This window comes from Sardina pilchardus, chromosome 8 (assembly GCF_963854185.1).
Source record: "Sardina pilchardus chromosome 8, fSarPil1.1, whole genome shotgun sequence".
NCBI classification, from domain to species: domain Eukaryota; kingdom Metazoa; phylum Chordata; class Actinopteri; order Clupeiformes; family Clupeidae; genus Sardina; species Sardina pilchardus.
In genome coordinates this window covers 27,001,040-27,022,660 of record NC_085001.1, presented here as the reverse complement: position 1 = coordinate 27,022,660, position 21,621 = coordinate 27,001,040, and the positions used below count along the sequence as shown (strand labels likewise).

The following is a 21,621-nucleotide window of genomic DNA, read 5'->3' as shown; positions in this document are numbered from 1 at the left end:
AGCAGAGGTCTAGAGGTGCAGGCGCTGTAACATCTGCTCGGGTCCAGAGATGAGGGAGTGGTTTTGGTCTTTGGTCTTGCAGCTTCCAGATCCTTACATGTGAGTGGAGGCTTATATGTGTGCTGATCAGATGGGATGTGTTTATAGGAGTGTGTGTGGGTGTGATGACAGTATCTAGCTGTATCTGTGGTCTTTACATTTCTGTCCTGCACTATTGGTGTAGTTCACAACAGCTTTACTGATGATCCAGAAAATATCTTAAACCCAGGGTAGAGTGTGTGAGTGAATGTGGTCCTGACACTGTGCAGGAGGGTCAGTGTGTCAGTGATGCTGTAAAAGGCCAGAGTTCCTGCCCTGTGATCCACGTACACTCCAATTCTGGAGCTGGCCACAAGAGGGAGTTTAGTCTCTTTATTATTGTGCCTGAAAGAGGAGCTGGAACTGGTGAGGAACAGACTCCAGGACTGATCATTATATCCAAACAGACACTCCCTACCCTGTCCTTTCCTGCTGATGCTTTTATATGAGACTGCTATATCAATCAACCCACTCCTTTCAATCTCCCAGTAGCAGCGTCCAGACACTCCCTCTCGACACAGCACATGAGGACACACATCAAATCTCTCTGGATGTTCAGGGTATGACTGGCGCTCAGTTCCATATTCCACCCTCCTGTTTCCCTCAGACAGATGGAGGTGTCTGTTTGCTGTTTTTGGATCCAGTGTGAAGTGACCGGAGTCTGATGGAGAAGAGAAAACAGGACACACTTAGACTTGTATTTGTGTGGTACAGTGTGCCCAGTAGTGTTTGTATGGCAGGCCAACTTACACTGCAAGAGCTCCTCTCTGGTCACTAGTTCAGGAAAGAAAGCCTGGATATCACTGGACACTGAAACAGAAAGAGTGCCAATACAGCTTCAATATACAGTTTAAAAAGTGTAATGATGATACATTGCTAATGGCATGTGTCATTTTCTTACAAATATTCTTAAATATAATTTTTGTCTCACTTTTTTTGCTCTCTCAAAAACCAGGAAAAAACTACTCATGCCATTATTTTTGGAAGGTGATTAATGTTATCATTGTTAAGAGACACAAACAATTCATTCATACAGTGTCAGATCTAGTTCATGATTGCATCCATTCAAGATGTTTGTCCAACCTGCTGCAGATATCTTGGCTACTTCCTGCTTAAAGATGCCATCCAATTTCTCCTCCAGCTGCACCTTCAGTGCAGAGACAGATTCCTTCACAGCCTCAAAAGAGACACGTTGGTTGAAGGTCATGCTGGTTGAAACTGTACTGCAAGGAGCAGCAGTGACTGACACAACATTCTGCAGAGAGAAACACAAGGTGAGACAGGCCACCTGAATAGTCAGGCAGGACTGTTTCCCCCGAAGGTTGCAGACATTATGAGTTAAATCAGTTGGTTTAGCGTGTGTGCTATTCTGCATTACTGTGTTTAATGTGTGTGTAACCTGCATTGTGTGGAACCACCGCGGTCCAGCCCTGCACACGCCCGGACTCGAACCCGCGAGACAGCAGCACCTCGGATCGGGAGTCGAGCGCGCTAACAATCCAGCTAAAAGCCCAGGCTACTAGCTTTCATGCCAGCAGCGCTCTTGAAGCATCGGGGAGTGAGGTTTACTAACGTTCTACAGCATAGCTAACCAGCTAGCACCCGTTACATGTGCATGTAAGATAATTCTCTACATACTGCATGTAAAGCAACGCAATCCGTATCACACATTACACAGCACATACAGTTTTTATCACACCACTCATGTGGACATATGTCATATTTTGCACAGAAAGATATATCAACTGAATGGCGGTCATATTTTCATCGAGTTAGTTTGCAATTTCAGTTTCAGTTCATGCATTTAATTGAAATTAATGATGTCACCTTGAGGAAATGGATGTGATCCTCTGTGTGTGAAAGCTGCTCCAGTTCAGCATCTCTCCTCTTCAGCTCAGCAATCTCCTGCTCCAGTCTCTTCAGGAGTCCTTCAGCCCGACTCACCTCAGCCTTCTCCTGAGCTCTGATCAGCTCTGTCACCTCAGAGCGCCTTCTCTCAATGGAGCGGATCATCTCAGTGTAGATCCTCTCACTGTCCTCCACTGCTGTCTGTGCAGAGCTCTGTTAGGAGACACACAAAGAGGAGGGCAGGAGACACACAGAGGGAGGTGAAGCTGAAAATATTTCATGGTGTCAGTGGTTCTTTACATGCTGTAGAGATGACAGCAGTGGACTAGTTACTCTCTGGACTCACAACAAGGGTGGAATTAGAATGTGTTATTGCAAATCTGGACTCTTCTCTCCACAGTTCAGCTCTTATATCACAAACAGACAGTGCACTCGTAATGTCTGATATAATGCTAATACTACTCTGCAAATAGGTTGCTTTGGATTTAAGCCCATTATTTAGCATACAGCATTAAGCTATATAAAAAGGGGAGTTTGTTCTACAGTACCTGTGATCTGGTAATAGCACATCAACATACAGTAGCTGCCCTAACAATTAGAATTATATTTGAGAGCTGAACCCTTAATTAGTCAGCCGTTGTCTTTTCTGTGGCCAGTACCTTGAGTGTCTCCACAGCCTTCCTCAGCTCCTGCAGCTCCTTCTCCTTCTCATGGAGTCTCTGCTGGAATCTCCTCTGGGTCTCTCCCAGCTGCTTCTGTTGATAATGATACATGATAACAATGACCAGATATTAGTTTCTTAAACATATACTGTTGTATAAAACAACATGAACGTTTTTCAGTTGGAGCACTGATAGCATAAAATACAAGTCGAACTGGCTCAGGGATTGTAAAACCATGGGACCTTTTATGATATTCATATTGATGCTGCCATGTCAATGTTTAACATATTTTACACTTTGCACCTGGAACGCTTACCTGACTTCTCCAATGAGCCTAATAAGTCTACAGAGAATCAGTAGACTTTAAGAAGTATAATGCTGTTGTCATTATACACAAACATTACATGTACTGTATATCGGACCTTTCAAATAAAATTAAGACACAAGTGCAGATCCACTCACCTGTTTGTCAGTCCATTCTGCTACAGCTGTGACTGTATCATGGCCTCTATATCTGTCTATCGTGCACAGATAGCAGATACAAGTCTGATCAGTACAACAAAATATTTCAAACACCTTCTTATGATGAGGGCAGATCCTCTCCTGCAGCTGGCCTGTGGCATCAATCACTGAGTGTTTTCCTCCTGGATTCACATCATTGTGAACTTTGAAGTGAGTTTCACAGTAAGACAACAGACAATCCAGACAAGACTTCACAGCTTTGAGTTTTCTCCCAGTGCAGAGATCACACTCCACATCTCCAGCTCCAGCAGTAGATAGAGCAGGAGCAGCAGCCTGGAGTCCAGTCTTCCTGAAGTCCTCAACCATCTCAGCAATCAGGGTGTTTTTACTGACAGCAGGTCTCGGCCTAAAAGTCCATCTGCACTGGGGGCACCTGTAGATGCCTTTACCATCCTCCTGATCCCAGCAGCCTTTAATGCAGCCCAAACAATACGTGTGTCCACATGGAATGGCGACTGGATTGTTCAGTAGATCCAGACAAACGGGACAAGTGAAAGACTCTTTTGACTGTCTCTTGGCTGTGGCGTCCGCCATGTCTTGTCCCAACCACACACAGCAAGAGAGGAGACAGAAGTGTGAAAGGTCATTCGGTTTCCTGTATTATCACCGGCAGGAGTGGCTTCCACATGGATAAGGAGGAGTGGCAACTTTATTATCAGAATATCTTTACGGTTTGTATGTTTCTCTCTATCGAAGTGTGTATGTATGTGGCATGTGTGGGGGTTTGTGTATGACAGGCAGACAGACAAAGCAAATGGCAGTCATACAGTTGATGCATCCATGGGACACCAATCCATGCCGTCACACTTTGAATGTATGCGTGTGTGTGTGGGGGGGGTTTAGCTCTGCTTGGAGTAGAGCTGCACTGGTATAAGATCAGAATCAGGATCATGTTATTGCCAAGATTGTCTCAGTATGATCATTATCTGTGCATGTTTTGGTTGAGGATGATGGTTTGGTGTTCTTCCAGATAGGTGAACAGTGTTTGATATTGTTTTCTGCTTTAGTAGTCACTTTATGTTCATTCAGGTCACGTGTATTATGTCATTTTTACCACATCATGGGTAGGCCTATGTCGCTTGCTGTAAGTCTTGTTTGGGGTGTGCGTGTTTTACTCTGTGGTTGATGTTGGAGTTGGCTGAAAGGAGAGTCCCCAGACTCTCTGATTTGTAGTATGTGTGTGTGTGTGTGTGTGTGTGTGTGTGTGTGTGTGTGAGTGTGTGCAAAAGAAACATCAAAGGAGACCATGACCCGTGATATGCTGCACTGTACTGACAAATGAGCCATGGATCTGTACTTCCACCCTGTGGTGACAGAGTGCCAGTGTGGCTGCTCTGGCTGCCCTCTGTAGGCCACTGATGGAAGTGCGGCTCCTGCACTGCATCTCACCTCTTGGTAGCATAAGTAATTTTTCATCACATCTGTTATCTATAATACTTGATCACATAACTGCTACACAACAAGTCCCAGATTAAACCTTATTCCTTGGAGATGCACTGCCTCTAAATACACCAGTTACAGTAAAAATTATCAATACTAAACTTATCACAACAGTCTGACCTGATATGAAGGAATAGGTATATATGTCAGTTTTATTTTTATGCTTAAAAATAATGGATACAAAAGGCTGTCTATTATTGTTTTGCAATATTTATGTGCTTTAAAGGTATACTATGCAGGATTGGCGATATCATCGCCGGTTTCGCTTTCACTTTTCATTTTCGCTGGTTTTATGCTTGCATATTTCTCTGCAGAGCTTCCCCTACAGCTTTAGCGTGTATATTTTACAAAACTCCTCAAACGGTCACTCTGCCGTGCCTTTTCATGAGACTTTACATGACACTTCCTGGAGTAGAGCATGGGTGCGTGCCCGAGGTCTCCTGAAGTTGCAAGTGTGGTTTTACCGCTACAGACCACTAGAGCGGCCAAAAAAACACAGTTCGACCGGTAATGACTCATTTAATCATACAGTATGGAACGAATTGATTAACTGAAAAACGTTGCATAGTATACCTTTAAACTGAGATAGTTTGAGTATTGGTAAGATAATGTGCATATTGTTCCAAAGGCATTTATTAGTATGACATTTCGACATTATTGTGGATTTATATTCTAGCATATTGCCTACTGATTAGATAGTTTGACAGACATACTGTATCAGCTTCTTTGTAGCCATCACACCAGTAACCTTCAGGTACTGCATGATAATCTCAGCACTCAGGTTTGAAGTGTGTGTGTGTGTGTGTGTGTGTGTGTGTGTGTGTGCAAAAGAAAGATCAAAGGCTACAATTACAATTACAAGTTACAATTGTATTATTTGTCCCAGATGGGCAATTTGTGTTGCAGCAAGCATCACAATATATACCAAACATGAAACATACAACATGTAAAACCCCCTAAAATCTACATTCAAAATCAACACTCAAGAGTATTTTTGTGTTAATCTCCTCTCACTTATTATCATTTCGACATTTCCTATGAGGAGCATATTCGGTATAGCTTCTAGGAATCTAAAGTATAACACAATTTTGTAAATTTGACATTAGCCATCAAAATACTCAAAAATATACATATTATTATAATGGAATTGTGGCCAATACACAGAGAGATTAAAGGCCTGAAAAACCTGGGGGAGGAGGGGAAATGGGTTGTGGAAGAGGATCAGATACACTGGGCTAATCATCACACTTCCCACCCAATAGCTTATGTGTGGTGTGCTGATGTGTGTTCCAGCAGAGGTCCAGAGGTGTAGATGCTGTAATATCTGCTGGGGTTCAGAGATGAGGGAGTGGATTTGGTCTTTTGTTTCCCCCTTAGAATAGAGAATCTCAGGCAGCTGAGAGGCAGCTGCCAGAATCTTAGATGTGAGTGCTGACTATTTATGTGTTGATAAGATGGGATGTGTTTATATGTGGATGTATGTGATGTGTGGATGTGATAACAGCATCTATCTGATGGTCTTTACTTTTCTGCACCGCTGTATACAGTGTCACAACAGCTTCACTGACGATCCCATATATATATATAATCCAGGGTAGAGTGTGTGAGTGAACGTGGTCTGGACTCTGTGCAGGAGGGTCATTGTGTCAGAGATGCTATAGAAGGCCAGAATTCCTGCCCTGTGATCCACATACACTCCTATTCTGGAGCCGGCCACTAGAGGAAGTTTAGTCTGTTTATTATTGTGCAAGAAATAGGAGCTGGAGTTGCAGCGTTCCAGCATCCAGGACTGATCATTATATCCAAAGCCACACTCTTTACCGCCTCCTTTCCTGCTGATGCTTTTATATGAGACTGCTATACGACCCTCTCCACTCCACTCAACCTCCCAGTAGCAGCGTCCAGACACACCCTCTCTACACAGCACCTGACAACACTTATCAAATCTCTCTGGATGATCAGGATATGACTGGCGCTCATCTCTCCACTCCACCTTCCTGTTCCCTTCAGACAGATGGAGGTTTCTGTATGCTGTGTTTGGATCCATTGTGAAGTGACAGAAATCTGAAGGAGAGTGAAAAAATAAGAGATTTCAAAGCAACGTATTTGGGGGTTAGTTAGTATAGTCGTATGCCTGATACAATGGGGAGAATGTATTTGATACTATACTAAAAAGAGGAATATAAAATCATCATTTGACAATTGATCTTAATGCCTTAAATAAAATGAGTAAATATCAAACCCGTAAGGACATCAATTTTCTTTGTGATTGAAGAATGTATCATAAATAAATAAATGTTCTTCCTTAAATGCTAGGGAGCATAAGTATTTGCTCACTGAGCTCAATGCAAATCAAACAGGCTAGGCCAACTGGAAAAAACAACAAGCCAATCTGCTCTATGGTGAAGGGTATGTGATGATGTGGGGCTATTTTAATTCCAAAGGCCAAGGGAACTTAATCAGGATGCATAATATCCTGGATCCTTGAAATAACTGGCCTTTAAAAATAAAAACATATAAAAAAAATCCTCCTGCTCCTATGGGAATTTAACATAGCAATACTTACAGTATGCCCCCTAGCATTTAAGGAAGAACATTTATCTATTTACGATACATTCTTCAATCACAAAGAAAATTGGTGTCCTGAGTGATTTTTTAAATTAAGGCATTACGATCAATTGTCAGATGATGATTTTATATTCCTCTTTTTAGGCAACTTTAGCATGGTATCAAATACATGTTCTCCCCACTGTGCTCTGGAGCCATTCTCACACATGATCTCCGAGAAGATGCCCGTGCAGTAAATACTCTGGGTGATTCAAGTGAGGGGAGGAGACAGGGTTGACGCAAAGCATATTGTTGGGGTATGATGCACAATATCAATCAATAATAAAGATAACGCTAATATGGCAAGTCCAGGTTGTTAAAATGAAAAAAGGGTCTGAAAAGGTGTTTTATTTTCCCTACAAAGGGCAACACATTGCCATCTGCAAGATGCACTCATAATAAGAAGATGCTGGGGATCGAAATATTGCTCTTATAAGCTCTTTGCTTTAAAGCAACACTAAAGCACTTTTCCTCTGTTGCACACACGCTATTTGTTTATCCAGCAAATAACAGACAAGGTAGAATATGTTGCATGATTTTATGAAAGTATGATGTATTGCGACATCGAAGCAAGTCAAATTTGTAGTTTCTGATGTCTCATTTCATCGAACTACAGATACACTACCCCACCTCGTAAAGTTACATAGTGCGGTTAAAGCCGATAGAGGGCCGCGAAGTGAAAGCAGAAGTGCTGTTCACCCTGTTACGAGTTGATGAACCACTGAAATGATTTTGGAAACATTATTTTAAGGGACGAAAAACTCTTTAGTGTTGCTTTAAGATAGGCTTAAGTTCATCTAGCACTTGACACTTTTCCCTTTTTCCCAAATGCTATCATTCCCAACCAAATGGTAGCCCTGCCTACATAAAGGCTATAGACACAATCTGGCCATATACAGTAAAGCCTATAGTCAGTTAAATCGCAATGCAATGTACTGTATGTCCATGGGAACTTCTTTGCCAATCAGTCTGTCATCAATGAGAATAATACGATTTTGAACTTGATGATCATGACAAAGTCATACACTTATCGGCTACAATTAAGGCCAAGGAAATATCATCAGTTTTGCACAGAACGTCAATAACACACCCGCTTGCCAGGTGTGAATTTACCTGTGCTTTTTGTAGCCTACAGTAAATACACTCACCCGTGTCACACCCTGACTTGATGCCCGGATCATGTGCAGAGTTCAACTGACCTTTTTAAAATGAAGAACTCTGCGCATCAATCCTAAACATCTGCCATCACAGGTGCTTCTCAGTAGGACCAGGAGAATCACATAGGAAGGACACTGCAGCACACTGATCTCACTTGCAGTCTTTTATTGGTGCAAACAGACTAACATTTCAACACTACTGTGACTCTGAAGAAGACACAGTAGTGTCGAAACGTTAGTCTGTTTGCACCAATAAAAGACTGCAAGTGAGATCAGTGTGCTGCAGTCTCCTTCCTATGTGATTCAACTGACCTTTGTCTTGGCGTGTGTGTGTGTGTGTGTGCGTGTGCGTGTGTGCGTGTCTCCAACTTACACAGCAAGAGCTCCTCTCTGGTTACTGGTTCAGGAAAAACAGCCAGGATATCAGACACTGAAACAGAGAATCACTTTACTACCAATAAAACTTGACATTGTTTTAGAAAGGACTCATTGCTAAGGTCTTGTCACTTGATAGATAACTTCACAGTGCAATCTCAACATAGCAGTGTACAGCTGCTAATTTCACTTCAAATCAGTTATGTCTTAGTCAGTGGTGTTTTGTATGGTAGGAGCAGGCTTCACTCAGTCTCTTAGGTTTGTTTTTGAGAGTGCTAGACCAAACGTATATGTTTACTAAGAAAAGAAAAAAAGGTTGCACTTTGCATTTAAACGTGTTTTTATTGCACAGACGTGTTTCGGCTTAGCACCTTCCACAGTGTGAGCAAAGTGCGACCTTTTTTTCCTTTTCTTAGTCAGTGGTGTTAACATTTTCAGAGGATGGCTTCATGATGTGCTGTGTGTAGGTTAGGGCCCCCAGTGTATGTGTTTCATTTTCTCCTAAACCCTTTGTAGGAGTATGCCCTTACTGTCTGTTCTTCTGACTGTGGGTTCAGGATCAACATCTGGGAACCAACACAGAGACACTCAATCAGCCAGGATCAACAGAACAATTATCATCTTTTGGGAAATGTTTATTTTTAGCATTTGTGACAGGTCTGTTAGCTCTAAAAGGACGTTTTATTTGAATTGTTGAAGAGAATGTAACATAATGACAGACTCACATTCTAAAGGCCGAATGATCTGGATATGTGCCACTGTTGAGAGACAGAAAATACAGAGTCAAATAAATCCATAACAATTCAAACATAACAGTGTCCTATTATGATTGTGTCAATTCTAGAGGTTTGTCCAACCTGCTGTAGATATCTTGGCTACTTCCTGCTTGAAGATGCCATCCAGTTTCAACTCCAGCTGCACCTTCACTGCAGAGACAGATTCTTTCACAGCCTCAAAAGAGAAACTCCTGAAGGCCATGTTGGTTGAAACTGTTCTGCAAGGCGCAGCAGTGACTGACACAACATTCTGCAGACAGAAACACACACAAGGTGAGACAGTCACAGGCCACCCGAATAGTCCGTCAGGACTGTTTCCACAAAGACTGCTAAATTAGTTGGTTTAGTGCACGTGTAATTATGCATCAGTGCATTTAAGTGTGTGCACATGTTAGACACATACTGCCATTATTGCATATAACAATACAATTTATTTTTACTCTAATCACACATCATACAGCACAATTACAGATTTTATTACATACTGTTGATATGGACATATGCCTATGTTTCACAGAAATGTGTCCACTAAATACAATACATATTTTAGTGATACTAAATACAACACAAACAACACAAACACTGTGCCTTGTCATATTGCATGGAACTTAATCAGCTTTCACTTCAATAAGGTAGGTAAACAGCAATCATCATATTGCAATTTGTGGTGCCCATTGCGGAACGGCTGTTGAATGGAGTTAGTCAATGGCAACATTAAAAGGAATCAAAAGTTTAGCCATCATACATGATGATAAGAAGACAACAAGCAACGACATAATGCAGAGCAGTATCTGAAAAAAGTATATGCTACTCAAACTATTTACCACACAAAGGCTATGACAGATTTAAAAACCCTAGTCTAGCAGATTGGGAAGTGGATGATGTGAAAGTGAAAGTATGACATTAGAAAGGTAAACAAAAGCTACGTTGCTTTAGCACAACTGGTGCTTTGCATACTGGTTCTGTTCTGTTCTGGTTCTTTGAAAGTTTCTCTAATTGGCACATTTAACCGCAATTTGGATTAGGCTGCACCTGCTTTGAAATGGTGGAATATTTTCACCACAAGTGTGCATTTTCATACAGTAAATATGGCGGAATACCTAATCAATCACTATTAACATTTCTCCTCCTCTGTGTTTGCGCGATACTCTCCTCAAACTTCCCAAAAATGCATAAGGGCAAGAAAAGCACAGTTTGCCATTTTGTGCTCCAGTGGCAGACAAAATGCGCTTTCATGCAGTGGTCTGTTTGATGCCATGTTTTAAGGTGGTAAGGCGGTAATTTGCTGCTAATTCTTAGTACATAAGGCCATGTCTTATACTTTTCATTTAATGTCAGTTTCTGGAGGGCAGGTTAATGTTACCTTGATGAAATGAATGTGATTGTCTATGTGCGAAAGATGCTCCAGCTCAGCATCTCTCCTCTTCAGCTCAGCAATCTCCTGCTCCAGTTGCTTCAGGAGTCCTTCAGCCCAACTCACCTCAGCCTTCTCCTGAGCTCTGATCAGCTCTGTCACCTCAGAGCGCCTTCTCTCAATAGAGCGAATCATCTCAGTAAAGATCCTCTCACTGTTGTCCACCGCTGTCTTTGCAGAACTCTGTTTGGAAACACACACAGAGAAGAGCAGGAGACTGAAAGTGTTTCAGGGTGTCAGTGGTTCTTGTCTGGGCTTATAACAATTTGGCCTGAGGGTGGAATTATAATTCATTACAACTAATTTATACTTTAGCTTTCTCACTCCCCATGATTCAGCAAGATTAATTTTATATCACAAAAAAGTCCAATCAAAAAATGTATATTATAGAAGGTCCCGTCTAAAAACAACCTAGAGTCTATTTTTGGATGATAATGAGAGTGACATTTTGTTGGGGACCGAAAGCATTCAGCAAAAAGAATGAATAGGAAGTTTGTTCTGACAAATGAAATACATGCATGTTATGATCTTTAAACAGCCCTTAAACACAACTGGCAATTGCAAAAACATTTGAGAGCTGAAACCTCCATCAGCCAACTATAGCGTTCTCATTACTCACCTTGAGAGTGTCCACAGCCTTCCTCAGCTCCTGCAGCTCCTTATTTCTCTCCTGGATTCTCTGCTGGAATTTTCCCTTGGTCTGCCTCAACTGCTTCTGTAGACAAAAATAGATAGGTTACTACTAAGGGGTTACTCGAGGGCTGGCTCCATGGCTCTAAACAGGATACAATTCAGTATGTGGCACCTTCAATTGTATGCTGATCCTGCTGCCATTCTGACAGTTCCTGCCAGCTACTAGACTATTTAAAGGGATATTCCGCCATTTTTGGAAATACGCTCATTTTCCACCTCCTCTCGAGCAAAACAATCGATATTTACCTTGCTCCCGTTCATCCAGCCATTCTGTGAGTCTGGCGATAAAACTTTTAGCTTCAGCCTAGCATAGATCATTGAATCGGATTAGACCATTAGCTTCTCGCCTGCTAGCTTCATGTTTAAAAGTGACTAAGATTTCTGGTAATTTTCCCATTTAAAACGTGTCTCCTCTCAAGTTAGAAAGTGCAATAAGACCAACTGAAAATGAAACCTGCCGTTTTTCTAGGCTGATTTGACATGGAACTACACTCTCATCTGGCGTAATAATCAAGGTAACTTGCATGAAGACATGAAGCTAGCAGGCGAGAAGCATCTGCATCCTGTTTTTGACCTCAATTCAAATTCAATTCAAACTCAAGAATTGCATTGGAATTTAGGAGTCATTCGCAATTCAATTCTGAATTTTGCAAAAGCCTGGTTCACAGGTCGCCTATGAACTAGACACTAGAGGGAGACTCTCTAGGTTAAAGAGACCCTATGCAACTTTCTGCAGGAGACGATCGCTCTTTGTTTACATCTGGAAGTCTGAGACGAAGAACCACGCTTGCAATTTATATATTTAAATATAGCCTATACATGTATAAATATACACGCTAAAGCTGTCGGGGAAGCTCTGCAGAGAAAATGCAAGCATAAAACGAGCGAAAACGAACAACGAAACCGAAACCAGAGATGAAATCGCCAATCCTGCATAGTTCCTCTTTAAGTATTAGAGTATGCAGTGCAAGATGTTTCAGTAAAGAATCTTAAAATGAACACAACAAAGACCACACAAAATAATTGTAAGCATCTGAGCTAATATTCATTTCCAAACATCAACTAAACTTCTCCCTAGTTTCAGTCTACAGTTTCTCGAATTTCAACAAAATGTTTAAAGTAAGGAAGAGCATGGTTTAAGCTACAAAGGCTAAAAGTAAAGTAATGTAGGCTAACTGATTATACTTGTAAAATGTTTTGCTTGCATAAAGTCATGACGTATAAACCACTCACAGTGTAGTTAGCAATGTGGTTAGCACAGAACAAAGGCCTATTTTATTCTTACTATTCTATACTCTTCTTCTTTAATCTATACTTTTGTTTCTTAAAAAAATAAATGACTTTATATTAAGAGCCTTTCATCAGGAATCTAGATAGTAAGGACTATTCAAATACAAAATGCCTGACCTTGATTACAACCTTATGGTAGAACTTGTGTTATCGGGTATCGTTTTTTGAAAAACTCAAATATAGCAAAATCAGTATTGGCCTTCAAAATCTCATATTGGTCAGGCTCTATAGGAGATGGAAACAAATTGACATACACACACGCATGCACACACACAACCAGACACACACACGCACACAAGCATACACAAAAGTTGCAAGAGTAGGGGATGGAGTAGGAGATGGAAAAATTAACAAGCATGACAAGCAGGAGAGGATGTATAGGCCTGAGAGGCTGTCATATTTTGTACTGCTATTCGGTACATCTAGTTGTGATTATGTTTGCTGGCCAGGATTCAAACCTCAAATCATCCTTCCATTCTTCAAGTTGATACAACAACAAGCAGGGAATTATTAAATGTTCAATTTATTTATTATTTGTGGCTTGGTAACATCTGAACATATTGGTTATAGCCGATATATTAGTCACTCATAAAAGAAGTAACTTCAAATGTCTTTGAAAGAAGAAGGACGGTAAAAAACATATTTTCACATTAGGTCAAGTGAAATGAGAATACATTACACACATTGTACAGAAAGCAAACTATCAGAGAAGGCTTCATACAACGTAGAGAAGAGAACATTCCAAATATACAGTACCCGTCAGAATGGCATTATCATAACCATCTTCATAATGAGGTATAATCACATGGGATGCTTCTGAATTAGCATGAGTGGGAGAATCACAGACTGTATGGGAACTCCTTCAGACTCAGTATGCATGGGGACTCCTTGGAGACTGTTGGAGAAGCATTCCAGTTATCTACCTAAAGACCTTCAGTAAAGTTGAGAGAATGACTAGTGTGTGGAAATGAGAGAGCGGCTACTAGTCTAAAATCTAAAGGGAGGTTGTTAGAAGGAGGGAGGAGAGGGAGGACTGGGGGTGATTTCTTTCTTCTTTTCTCTCATGTATCTGTTTAGAGAGGAGTTTAATTTAAAAATACATATTTATATTTATTTTCCCTCTGTAAGTACTCAGTTTCTTCAGTTGTTAAGTGCTGACCCTCTTCACTTCATAAAATAAAAAAAATAATTATAAAAGAAAAAAATAATCTCCACTTTTCAGTTCACAAGTCCATCTGAAGCGTAGTGAGCACTGTGCATCATTCCATTGTTTTCCATAAGTATGGGCACAGTCCTCGCCCTCATCCTTAGCATTGTTGTTGGGTTCCTCTTCCATCCAGAATCTAGTTAAAGTTCAAATGAAGCGACAACACTAACTTATGACAACTTATTTATAAGGGAATGTGCGCTAATTTTATTCAATTGTGCACTTGTCTTAACAAGTAGTGCACTCATTTTAGTAAATAGTGTGGTGTGCTCATCTTAATAAATCGTGGCCTTGTTTTAGTAAGTAGTGAAATTATTTTAATACATAGAGCACTCATTTTACAAAAAGTAAGAGAGCATGATTATTAAAACAAGCGCAGGATTTATTAAAAATGAGCACACACTTTAGTGAAATGAGCACACACTTCAGTAAAATCAGTGCACATTCTCTCAGTATACACAAATGAAACCTCCAGGGTTCCAGACATATGACTTCCGGGCTTCCATAATTGGTGCTACATACAAGTTTTGCTTTTATTTGTTATCAACATCCTAAGATATTGGATTAAACATACAGTATGTCATTATTATCTTGGGAAAACAAACTCATTGAAGTCACCCAGACACTTTAGGGTTTCCCCAGGTTGACAATATTACTTAAGATGTATTTTTCTTACTTTGTGATTGGTAGAGTCCCATCGACCCACTTCCACTCCCCCTCTACGTCACTGTCTGTCAGGCCAATCCAGGTTTGACGGGTACGTGCTGAGATGAAATCCTTTCATTGGGAAATAAAAACAAAGTCTAGTTCATCAAAGACTTTGACGAATGGATCTGATATTTTAAAGACATGCATGTCATTGTCACAAAACATCTGGAAAGCACTTCAGTGATATTTTGACAGATACAGTAACTACATAAGTACAACTTACTGACTGACTGTCCATCAATCCCTTTATCGATCTATCACACACACACACACACACACACACACACACACACACACACACACACACACAGACACACAGACACACAGACACATACACACACACACACACACACACACAGACACATACACACAGACACATACACACACCTGTTCCTCTTTGCTGTTGATAATCACCAGGTCGGCTCCTTTCTGTTGACAGTCCTTTCTGGACGCAGTCCAACTTCTCTCCTTAGTGGAGAAGAAATAGAGGCTGGACTGGAAATTATTCCATCCCACTGGCAGGATGCAATAAGAACCAATAAGAACCAATTAGAACAGAGTGCTAAAACAAAAGCCTCTCATTAACAAAGTAACCGCTGGTTAAATATCAGTGTGCCTCATCAGCAATCATGTCTCTCATTGGTCAGGTTGTTGACACTTGTATACTTCAAGGCTGAAAGACCGTGACTTTTTATACACCTGTATTGCTCATGTCTGTCTGCTTATTGCAGCTGAAGATCTCACAGTTTAGAAGCACCTGTCAGTTAGGGCGTACTCGCACTAGGCAATTCGTACCGTACCCGAGTACACTTGGCCCATAAAGTCCAGTTCGTTTGACCAGTGTGATCGCTTCGTTCCGTGCCAGGGTACGGTACGCTAGTACGCTTGGAGGAGGTGGACTCTGGTACGGTACGCATGTAAGCACAGGACGTCATTAATGACGAAATAAACAATAACGTTCCAATTAACAATCACACGTTTGTATAAAGATTCTAGAACACAGCAACTCAATCGTACCCAAATACGGTTTGATATGCAGTGTGAGCGGCGCGCAGACCTGGACCAGAGGCAACCGTGCTCCAGTACAGTACAGGTGAACTAGATCACCATCACCAATAACTGCATATGCCAACAGATGTTTGGATTGTACAACATACAAATTTCACTTCATTACAAGACAATAATACCAGATTCATACTCACCCAGGTCATCAAGCTCCTTCTGAAGCCTGTCTCTCTCTTCCGACAGTCTGGTGTATTTGGTCATCAAAAGGTCTCTTTCTTCAACCAGTGTGTAACCTGTACATATGATTTAAATATGATATTGTCCTAATTGAATGAGGTGGGATAATGATTGAGAAATATGTAGGCTACTGTATTTACTTTCCTTCCTGAATGATGTCGGGTTAAGCCTTTATTTTTTATTTATTTTTTATGCATGTGAAACTGATAAACCTGCTCATATTTGAGACGTCTGTTCAAAACGACAATATAGCCTTTTTTGTTTCGTCCACCAGGTAGCCTACCTGATTAGTCACGTGAGCTACACCTGTCTTTGATTTAGAGTACAAAGAGAAGCGGGAAAGGTAGAGAGTTAGTCAATGCAGTTTGGTGGAGCTAATGTCTAGAGAATACACACTGTTCGTAAGAGACGCTGCAAGCAACGTTTGTTGTGCGAATAAGGATTAACGATTCTCCTGCTGGAGTGGATATACTGTCTAGGGAGAAAAGGGGGAAGCAGCGGGACCTGCGAACGTACAGGCCTTCGGTGTGGTGAGGCCGCGGTGTTTTTCTTTTTGCTGCGCTGTAGGCCTACAGTTTCTTTTCTGTTTCAAGGAGCGACTTTGCCGTGAGACTTTTGTGCGCACCTGGAGCGGTAGCGCTTTATATGACTTTTGGGTTGGGGATTTGAAACTACGGCTGCACTTTATATGTGCGAGCTTGGACTGAGCTAAATAATTATGACCGCCGCTAGCATAGCTAGCGAAGCGGTCATATAGTTGTTGTCAAAGTTTGTTTTTTTTCCCCCCGTCATCGGTTCTGAATTTTTGGTCAACGTAACACCGGGGCTCATGAAACTTGGTGGGCATATAGCCCCAGTAGACTTTTAAGGAAAAATTTCGTTTCGTCCCCGGGGGTCACTCCCCCCCCCCCCCCCCCCCCCCCCCGCGCTGCCCCCGCCCGAAGCCCAAAAATTGCAGTTTTTCCTACATAACTACCTGAACCGTGGCACAGAGGATGACAAAATGTTTACGGTATGTTGGTCTCAAGAGCTCGCATCAACTTCGCTTATAACCAGTCATTTGTGATTTGCACCCCCATGGTAAAAAGTGAAAATGCAATGTAATATTGCTTTAATTGCCCCTATCTTCAGATGAGATGCTATGAACTGCACCAAATTTCATGTGTATGATTAACCTGACACCCTCTGGGAGTATGCCAAGTTTTGTGGAATTTCATCTATGGGGGGCTATACAATAAATGGATTTATGTGTACATTCAGGACTGTATACCCATCGGCCTGTAGATGGTGGTATTAACCCTCTGGAGTCTAAATCCCCCCCTGGGGATTTGAAAAACTGTTCCAAACATCTCAATCTCTGCTAGTTTTTGTCCTAGAAACATGTAAGTGACACCATTAGAAACCTTTAATCAACTAGTTTCCAAATATGTGTTTTAAAAGAGAATGGTTTCTCTGGGTGCAACAAACATGCAGGAACACACACACACACACACACACACACACACACACACATAAATACACACACACACAGACACATACCTACACACACACGCACCAGCACATACACATTATGTACATAAAAAATTACACAAACACGCCCACACGCATGCACACATACACCCTTACACACACACACACACCTACACACACCTCACACACACACACGCACACACACAGATGCACAGTGCACACACACCTCACACACACACACACACACACACACACACACACACACACACACACACACACACACACACACACACACACACACACACACACCTTTGAGTCATCAGTGCTGCAATCGCACAAAACATACTCAAAGATGTGTGTGTGTGTGTGTGTGTGTGTGTGTGTGTGTGTGTGTGTGTGTGGGTGCATTTCTGTGTGCCCATGTGTGTGTTTGCATGTGTGTGTACTGTATGTGCATGTTCTGTGTATTCTGTGTGTGTTCTCTTTCTTTCTCTCTCTCTCTGTGTGTGTCTGTGTGTGTTCTGTGTTATCTGTGTGTATTCTGTGTGTGTTCTCTCTTTCTCTCTCTCTCTGTGTGTGTGTGTGCGTGCGTGTGCGTGTGCGTATGTGCGTGTGTGTGTATGTGTGCGTGTGTGTGAGTGTGTGCCTGTGTATGTGTGTGTGTGCACGCGCGCACATGTGTGTATGTGTGTGTGAGTGTGTCCCTGCGTATGTGTGTGTGTGTGTGTGTGTGTGATCTGATATTGGAGTGACAGTGACGGCAGAGAACACAGTGAACATACACATAGACACATAAAACACACACACAAGCAGAGACACACACACACACTCATAGACAGAAAAGCACTCATACACAAAAGCAAGCGCACACATGCACACACTCATTTACATACATAAAAGTTGCAGTAGGGGATGGAGTATAGGCGATGGAAACAAAAGCGTGATTGATATTTGCGGAGAGAATGTGCAGGACTGAGCGGTGGTCATATTGTGTATCGCTTTGCGGTACATCTAGTTTCTGTTGTTGGGGTGGGGGTCATTTAGTTAATATTGTGGGGTTTGTTGTTGAATGTATGCATGTATGTATGAACTCGGTTCATTCTAAGAACATAACGTGAACGCATAATGTTATCACTAAACAAGCAGTCTAAATCTAAACGCAACTGGTTTCCAAATTATTTCTTTCTTCGTTTAGTAGCCTTTCATATCTTAAATATAAGTTTGAATTGCTACAAGTGAGCTGGATCTAATCTGACACTCCTGTCCATCATTGATTTGATTGTTGAGGTCTGTAAATCTAATATCTGAAAGACAGACTTTGTTATACTGTTTGTGCATGTCTGTCTGCTTATTGCAACTGAAGATCTCACAGTGAAGATTCAGACACACCTGTCAGTTACAGTAGGCCAGATCAGTGTACCTCACCATCACCAGTAACTGCACATGCCAATATATTGACATCCGTGCTAACTGTGCTGTGAAATTAATTTTTATTGGGTAAATGTGTAGATTGTACAACATACTCTTTCACTTAATTACAAGACAATAATACTAGATTCATACTCACCCAGGTCATCAAGCTCCTTCTGAAGCCTGTCTCTCTCTTCAGCCAGAGTGGTGTAGTTGATGAGTAACAGCTCTTTTTCTTCAGACAATTGGCTGTAATTGGTCAGCAAAAGGTCTCTTTCTTCAACCAGTGAGCCGAACCCCATCTCACACTCCTGAATATCTGAAAGACAGACTTGTTATGTTATACTGTGTGTGTGTGTGTGTCTGTCTGCTTAGTAGAGCTGAAGGAATTAGAGAGTGACTCACAGAGGAGACGAAGAGTTATGTTCAGAGTCACTTGAAGGAGACACAGCAGCCCAAAGGACACTCCAACTATACGGCAGACTAAAATGAAAATCACACAAAATGGTATTTTATTATCAAGCTTCATTTCGCTCACTCATGTGACTGTCCTTGTAATCCATCAGTTACTTGTCTATATTTAATTCAATTTATTGTCAGTTTAATGCAGTGTGTTAATATTTTTTTCTTTTTTGTCTTTACTTGCATCCTGCGTTCACAGCTCAGTTGCTATTACACTTTGCATGATTGCTGGCTTGCATGTGTGCAGTAGCATAATGTGTTTGCGTATCTTGACTAAAAAAAGAATATTGATAAAATTATATGAATTATCAATTATCATAATATACTGTATTTAAATGTGTGTGTGTATATATATATATATATATATATATATATATATATATATATATTGATTTATTTATAATTCACCATGTTTATTTTGTGCTACATTTTCTAACTGAGACTGTAGAGATGGAAAAACAATGACTTGTCATATATTCATAATTAAATTATTTATTTACATTTCCAAATGTGTCTATGCTGTGTATGTAGTTTGACTGTGCTTGCTCAGAGCCTTGTTTATGCATGCTTCTGTACCTACCTCTCAGCTGCTTTGACCCTGCATTTGCTGATGTGTTAAAAGTCTTTCTGCTGTCTTTTCTTTGATAGTGATCCTTGTAGTCTTCCATGTCCATACGCATCAACGCTGCCTTTGACAATCTAATGCACACGTTTAATCAGCACACATATATAGCTGCACAGTATTGTTTGACAAATTTATTCTGTCTTAACGTAGGAAGTTAGCCTAGTTAAACTTTCCCCCAACCTAAACCATCAGCTAACCACAAAGTCATCTTGCATAGCACTGTGCAGCTGTTGCTGATAAATTCTGTATTTATATGTCCTTATTTTTTTTCAAGTCATTGAAGTCTACTTATCAGACCCCAAAATCTCTCTCTCTCTCTAACACACACACACACACACACACACACCACACCACGTCATAAAAGTGCTAATTGGTGCTAACTTAAGCCAAGCAGACACTCGACCATTGGTGTGCCAATATTATCTGCTGATATTAGCTATTTGCTGATCTATCGGTTTATGCTTTCACCAATAATTATTTTCAAATTAATTAAAATAAAAAGACAAATACTGAACCTTCATCTAAATTTCCAGTATTGTCTTTCCAGCTTAACACCATCAACAATAAAATAATGTTAGCTAGCCAAGATAATTAGCCACAATGGCCACGTTAGCTAATGCCATTTTTTTCGTCTAGGGTGACCATTCGTATGAATTATAAGCCCTCTGTCCAGACATAGGTAGAGAATCCTCCTTTGTGGGCATTTGTCCACCTTTTTGACAAGTGCTCCACAGCAGACAGTGCTTGTAAGTAGCGATGAGCCTAATATGGCCAAACTACTCACTCCTACTGTACCTGCGATCTGCTCATACAACCCCTATTCTTTGTCTGTTTCACTGGTTACGGGTTCTGTCCCAATTGTTGCATTTTGTGTTTACAGCGATACTATAATCACAGCTGAGATCACTACTCCTGGTGTGTGTGCATGTGTGTGTTTGTGTGTGTGTGTGTGTGCTTATCTTGGATCTGCGAGGCTCTCGCTGCACTATGACAGGAAGCATTCATCAGTGTGTGTGTCTGTTTCAAGGGCCCCTTTTTAACGGGTTTATGACATACAAAAGGGTTGATAGATAGGAGAGGCTATCTCAATTTGGACCAAAATCCTTCATTTGGGATTTAGAGTCAAGAAGTGGGGACTAATTGGGAGCTTTGCTCTATCTGAGTCCCTATTCCATGGTTCCCTTCCTCCACATGTGGCGCTGGGTGTCACCAAGTGGGGACAAACTGAGAGGCGCTCCTTATTTGAGTCCCTATTCCATGGCCCATTCTCTATGTTTACACTGGTAACTACTGTAGATGTACCGCCCCTCAGCCCTGCACATTCTCTCTGCAAAAAATGAATCACGCTTGTCAATTTGTTTACATCTTCTACTCCATCCCCTACTGAAACTTTTACAGTATGTATGTAAATGAGTGTGTGTGTATGCCTGCCTGTCTACTGTGTGTGTCTTTGTGTGTGTATGTGTGTGTGTTTATGCATGTATACGTGCATTTGTGTGAATGTGTACTGTACATACCTGTGTGTATGTATTTAAGGCAGTTTTATTAATAAAGCACATTACATACACAAAAGGCAGCTCAATGTGCTTAACAAGTGCAAGAGAAAAGTTAAAAGAGGAAGTATCAGTGCAAATG

General features: G+C 41.1%; 2 protein-coding genes across 2 annotated transcripts; both read right to left on the bottom strand.

Moving 5' to 3' along the window:
- Positions 1-224: 224 nt before the first annotated feature.
- LOC134089154 (E3 ubiquitin-protein ligase TRIM16-like) lies at positions 225-3,644 on the bottom strand. Its single transcript, XM_062543489.1, has 6 exons — positions 3,051-3,644; positions 2,586-2,681; positions 1,906-2,139; positions 1,162-1,333; positions 829-888; positions 225-739 (listed from the first exon to the last, which is right to left on the bottom strand). Exons 1-6 carry the CDS (start codon positions 3,642-3,644, stop codon positions 225-227), a joined length of 1,671 nt encoding a protein of 556 aa, XP_062399473.1.
- A 1,768-nt stretch (positions 3,645-5,412) lies between these two features.
- Positions 5,413-19,201, bottom strand: LOC134089724 (tripartite motif-containing protein 16-like protein). The gene is made up of 10 exons (XM_062544169.1): positions 19,057-19,201; positions 15,980-16,075; positions 15,165-15,292; positions 11,499-11,615; positions 10,829-11,062; positions 9,547-9,715; positions 9,415-9,447; positions 9,220-9,255; positions 8,688-8,744; positions 5,413-6,614 (listed from the first exon to the last, which is right to left on the bottom strand). Exons 1-10 carry the CDS (start codon positions 19,199-19,201, stop codon positions 6,100-6,102), a joined length of 1,530 nt encoding a protein of 509 aa, XP_062400153.1. The 3' UTR covers positions 5,413-6,099.
- Between the last annotated feature and the right edge of the window lie 2,420 nt (positions 19,202-21,621).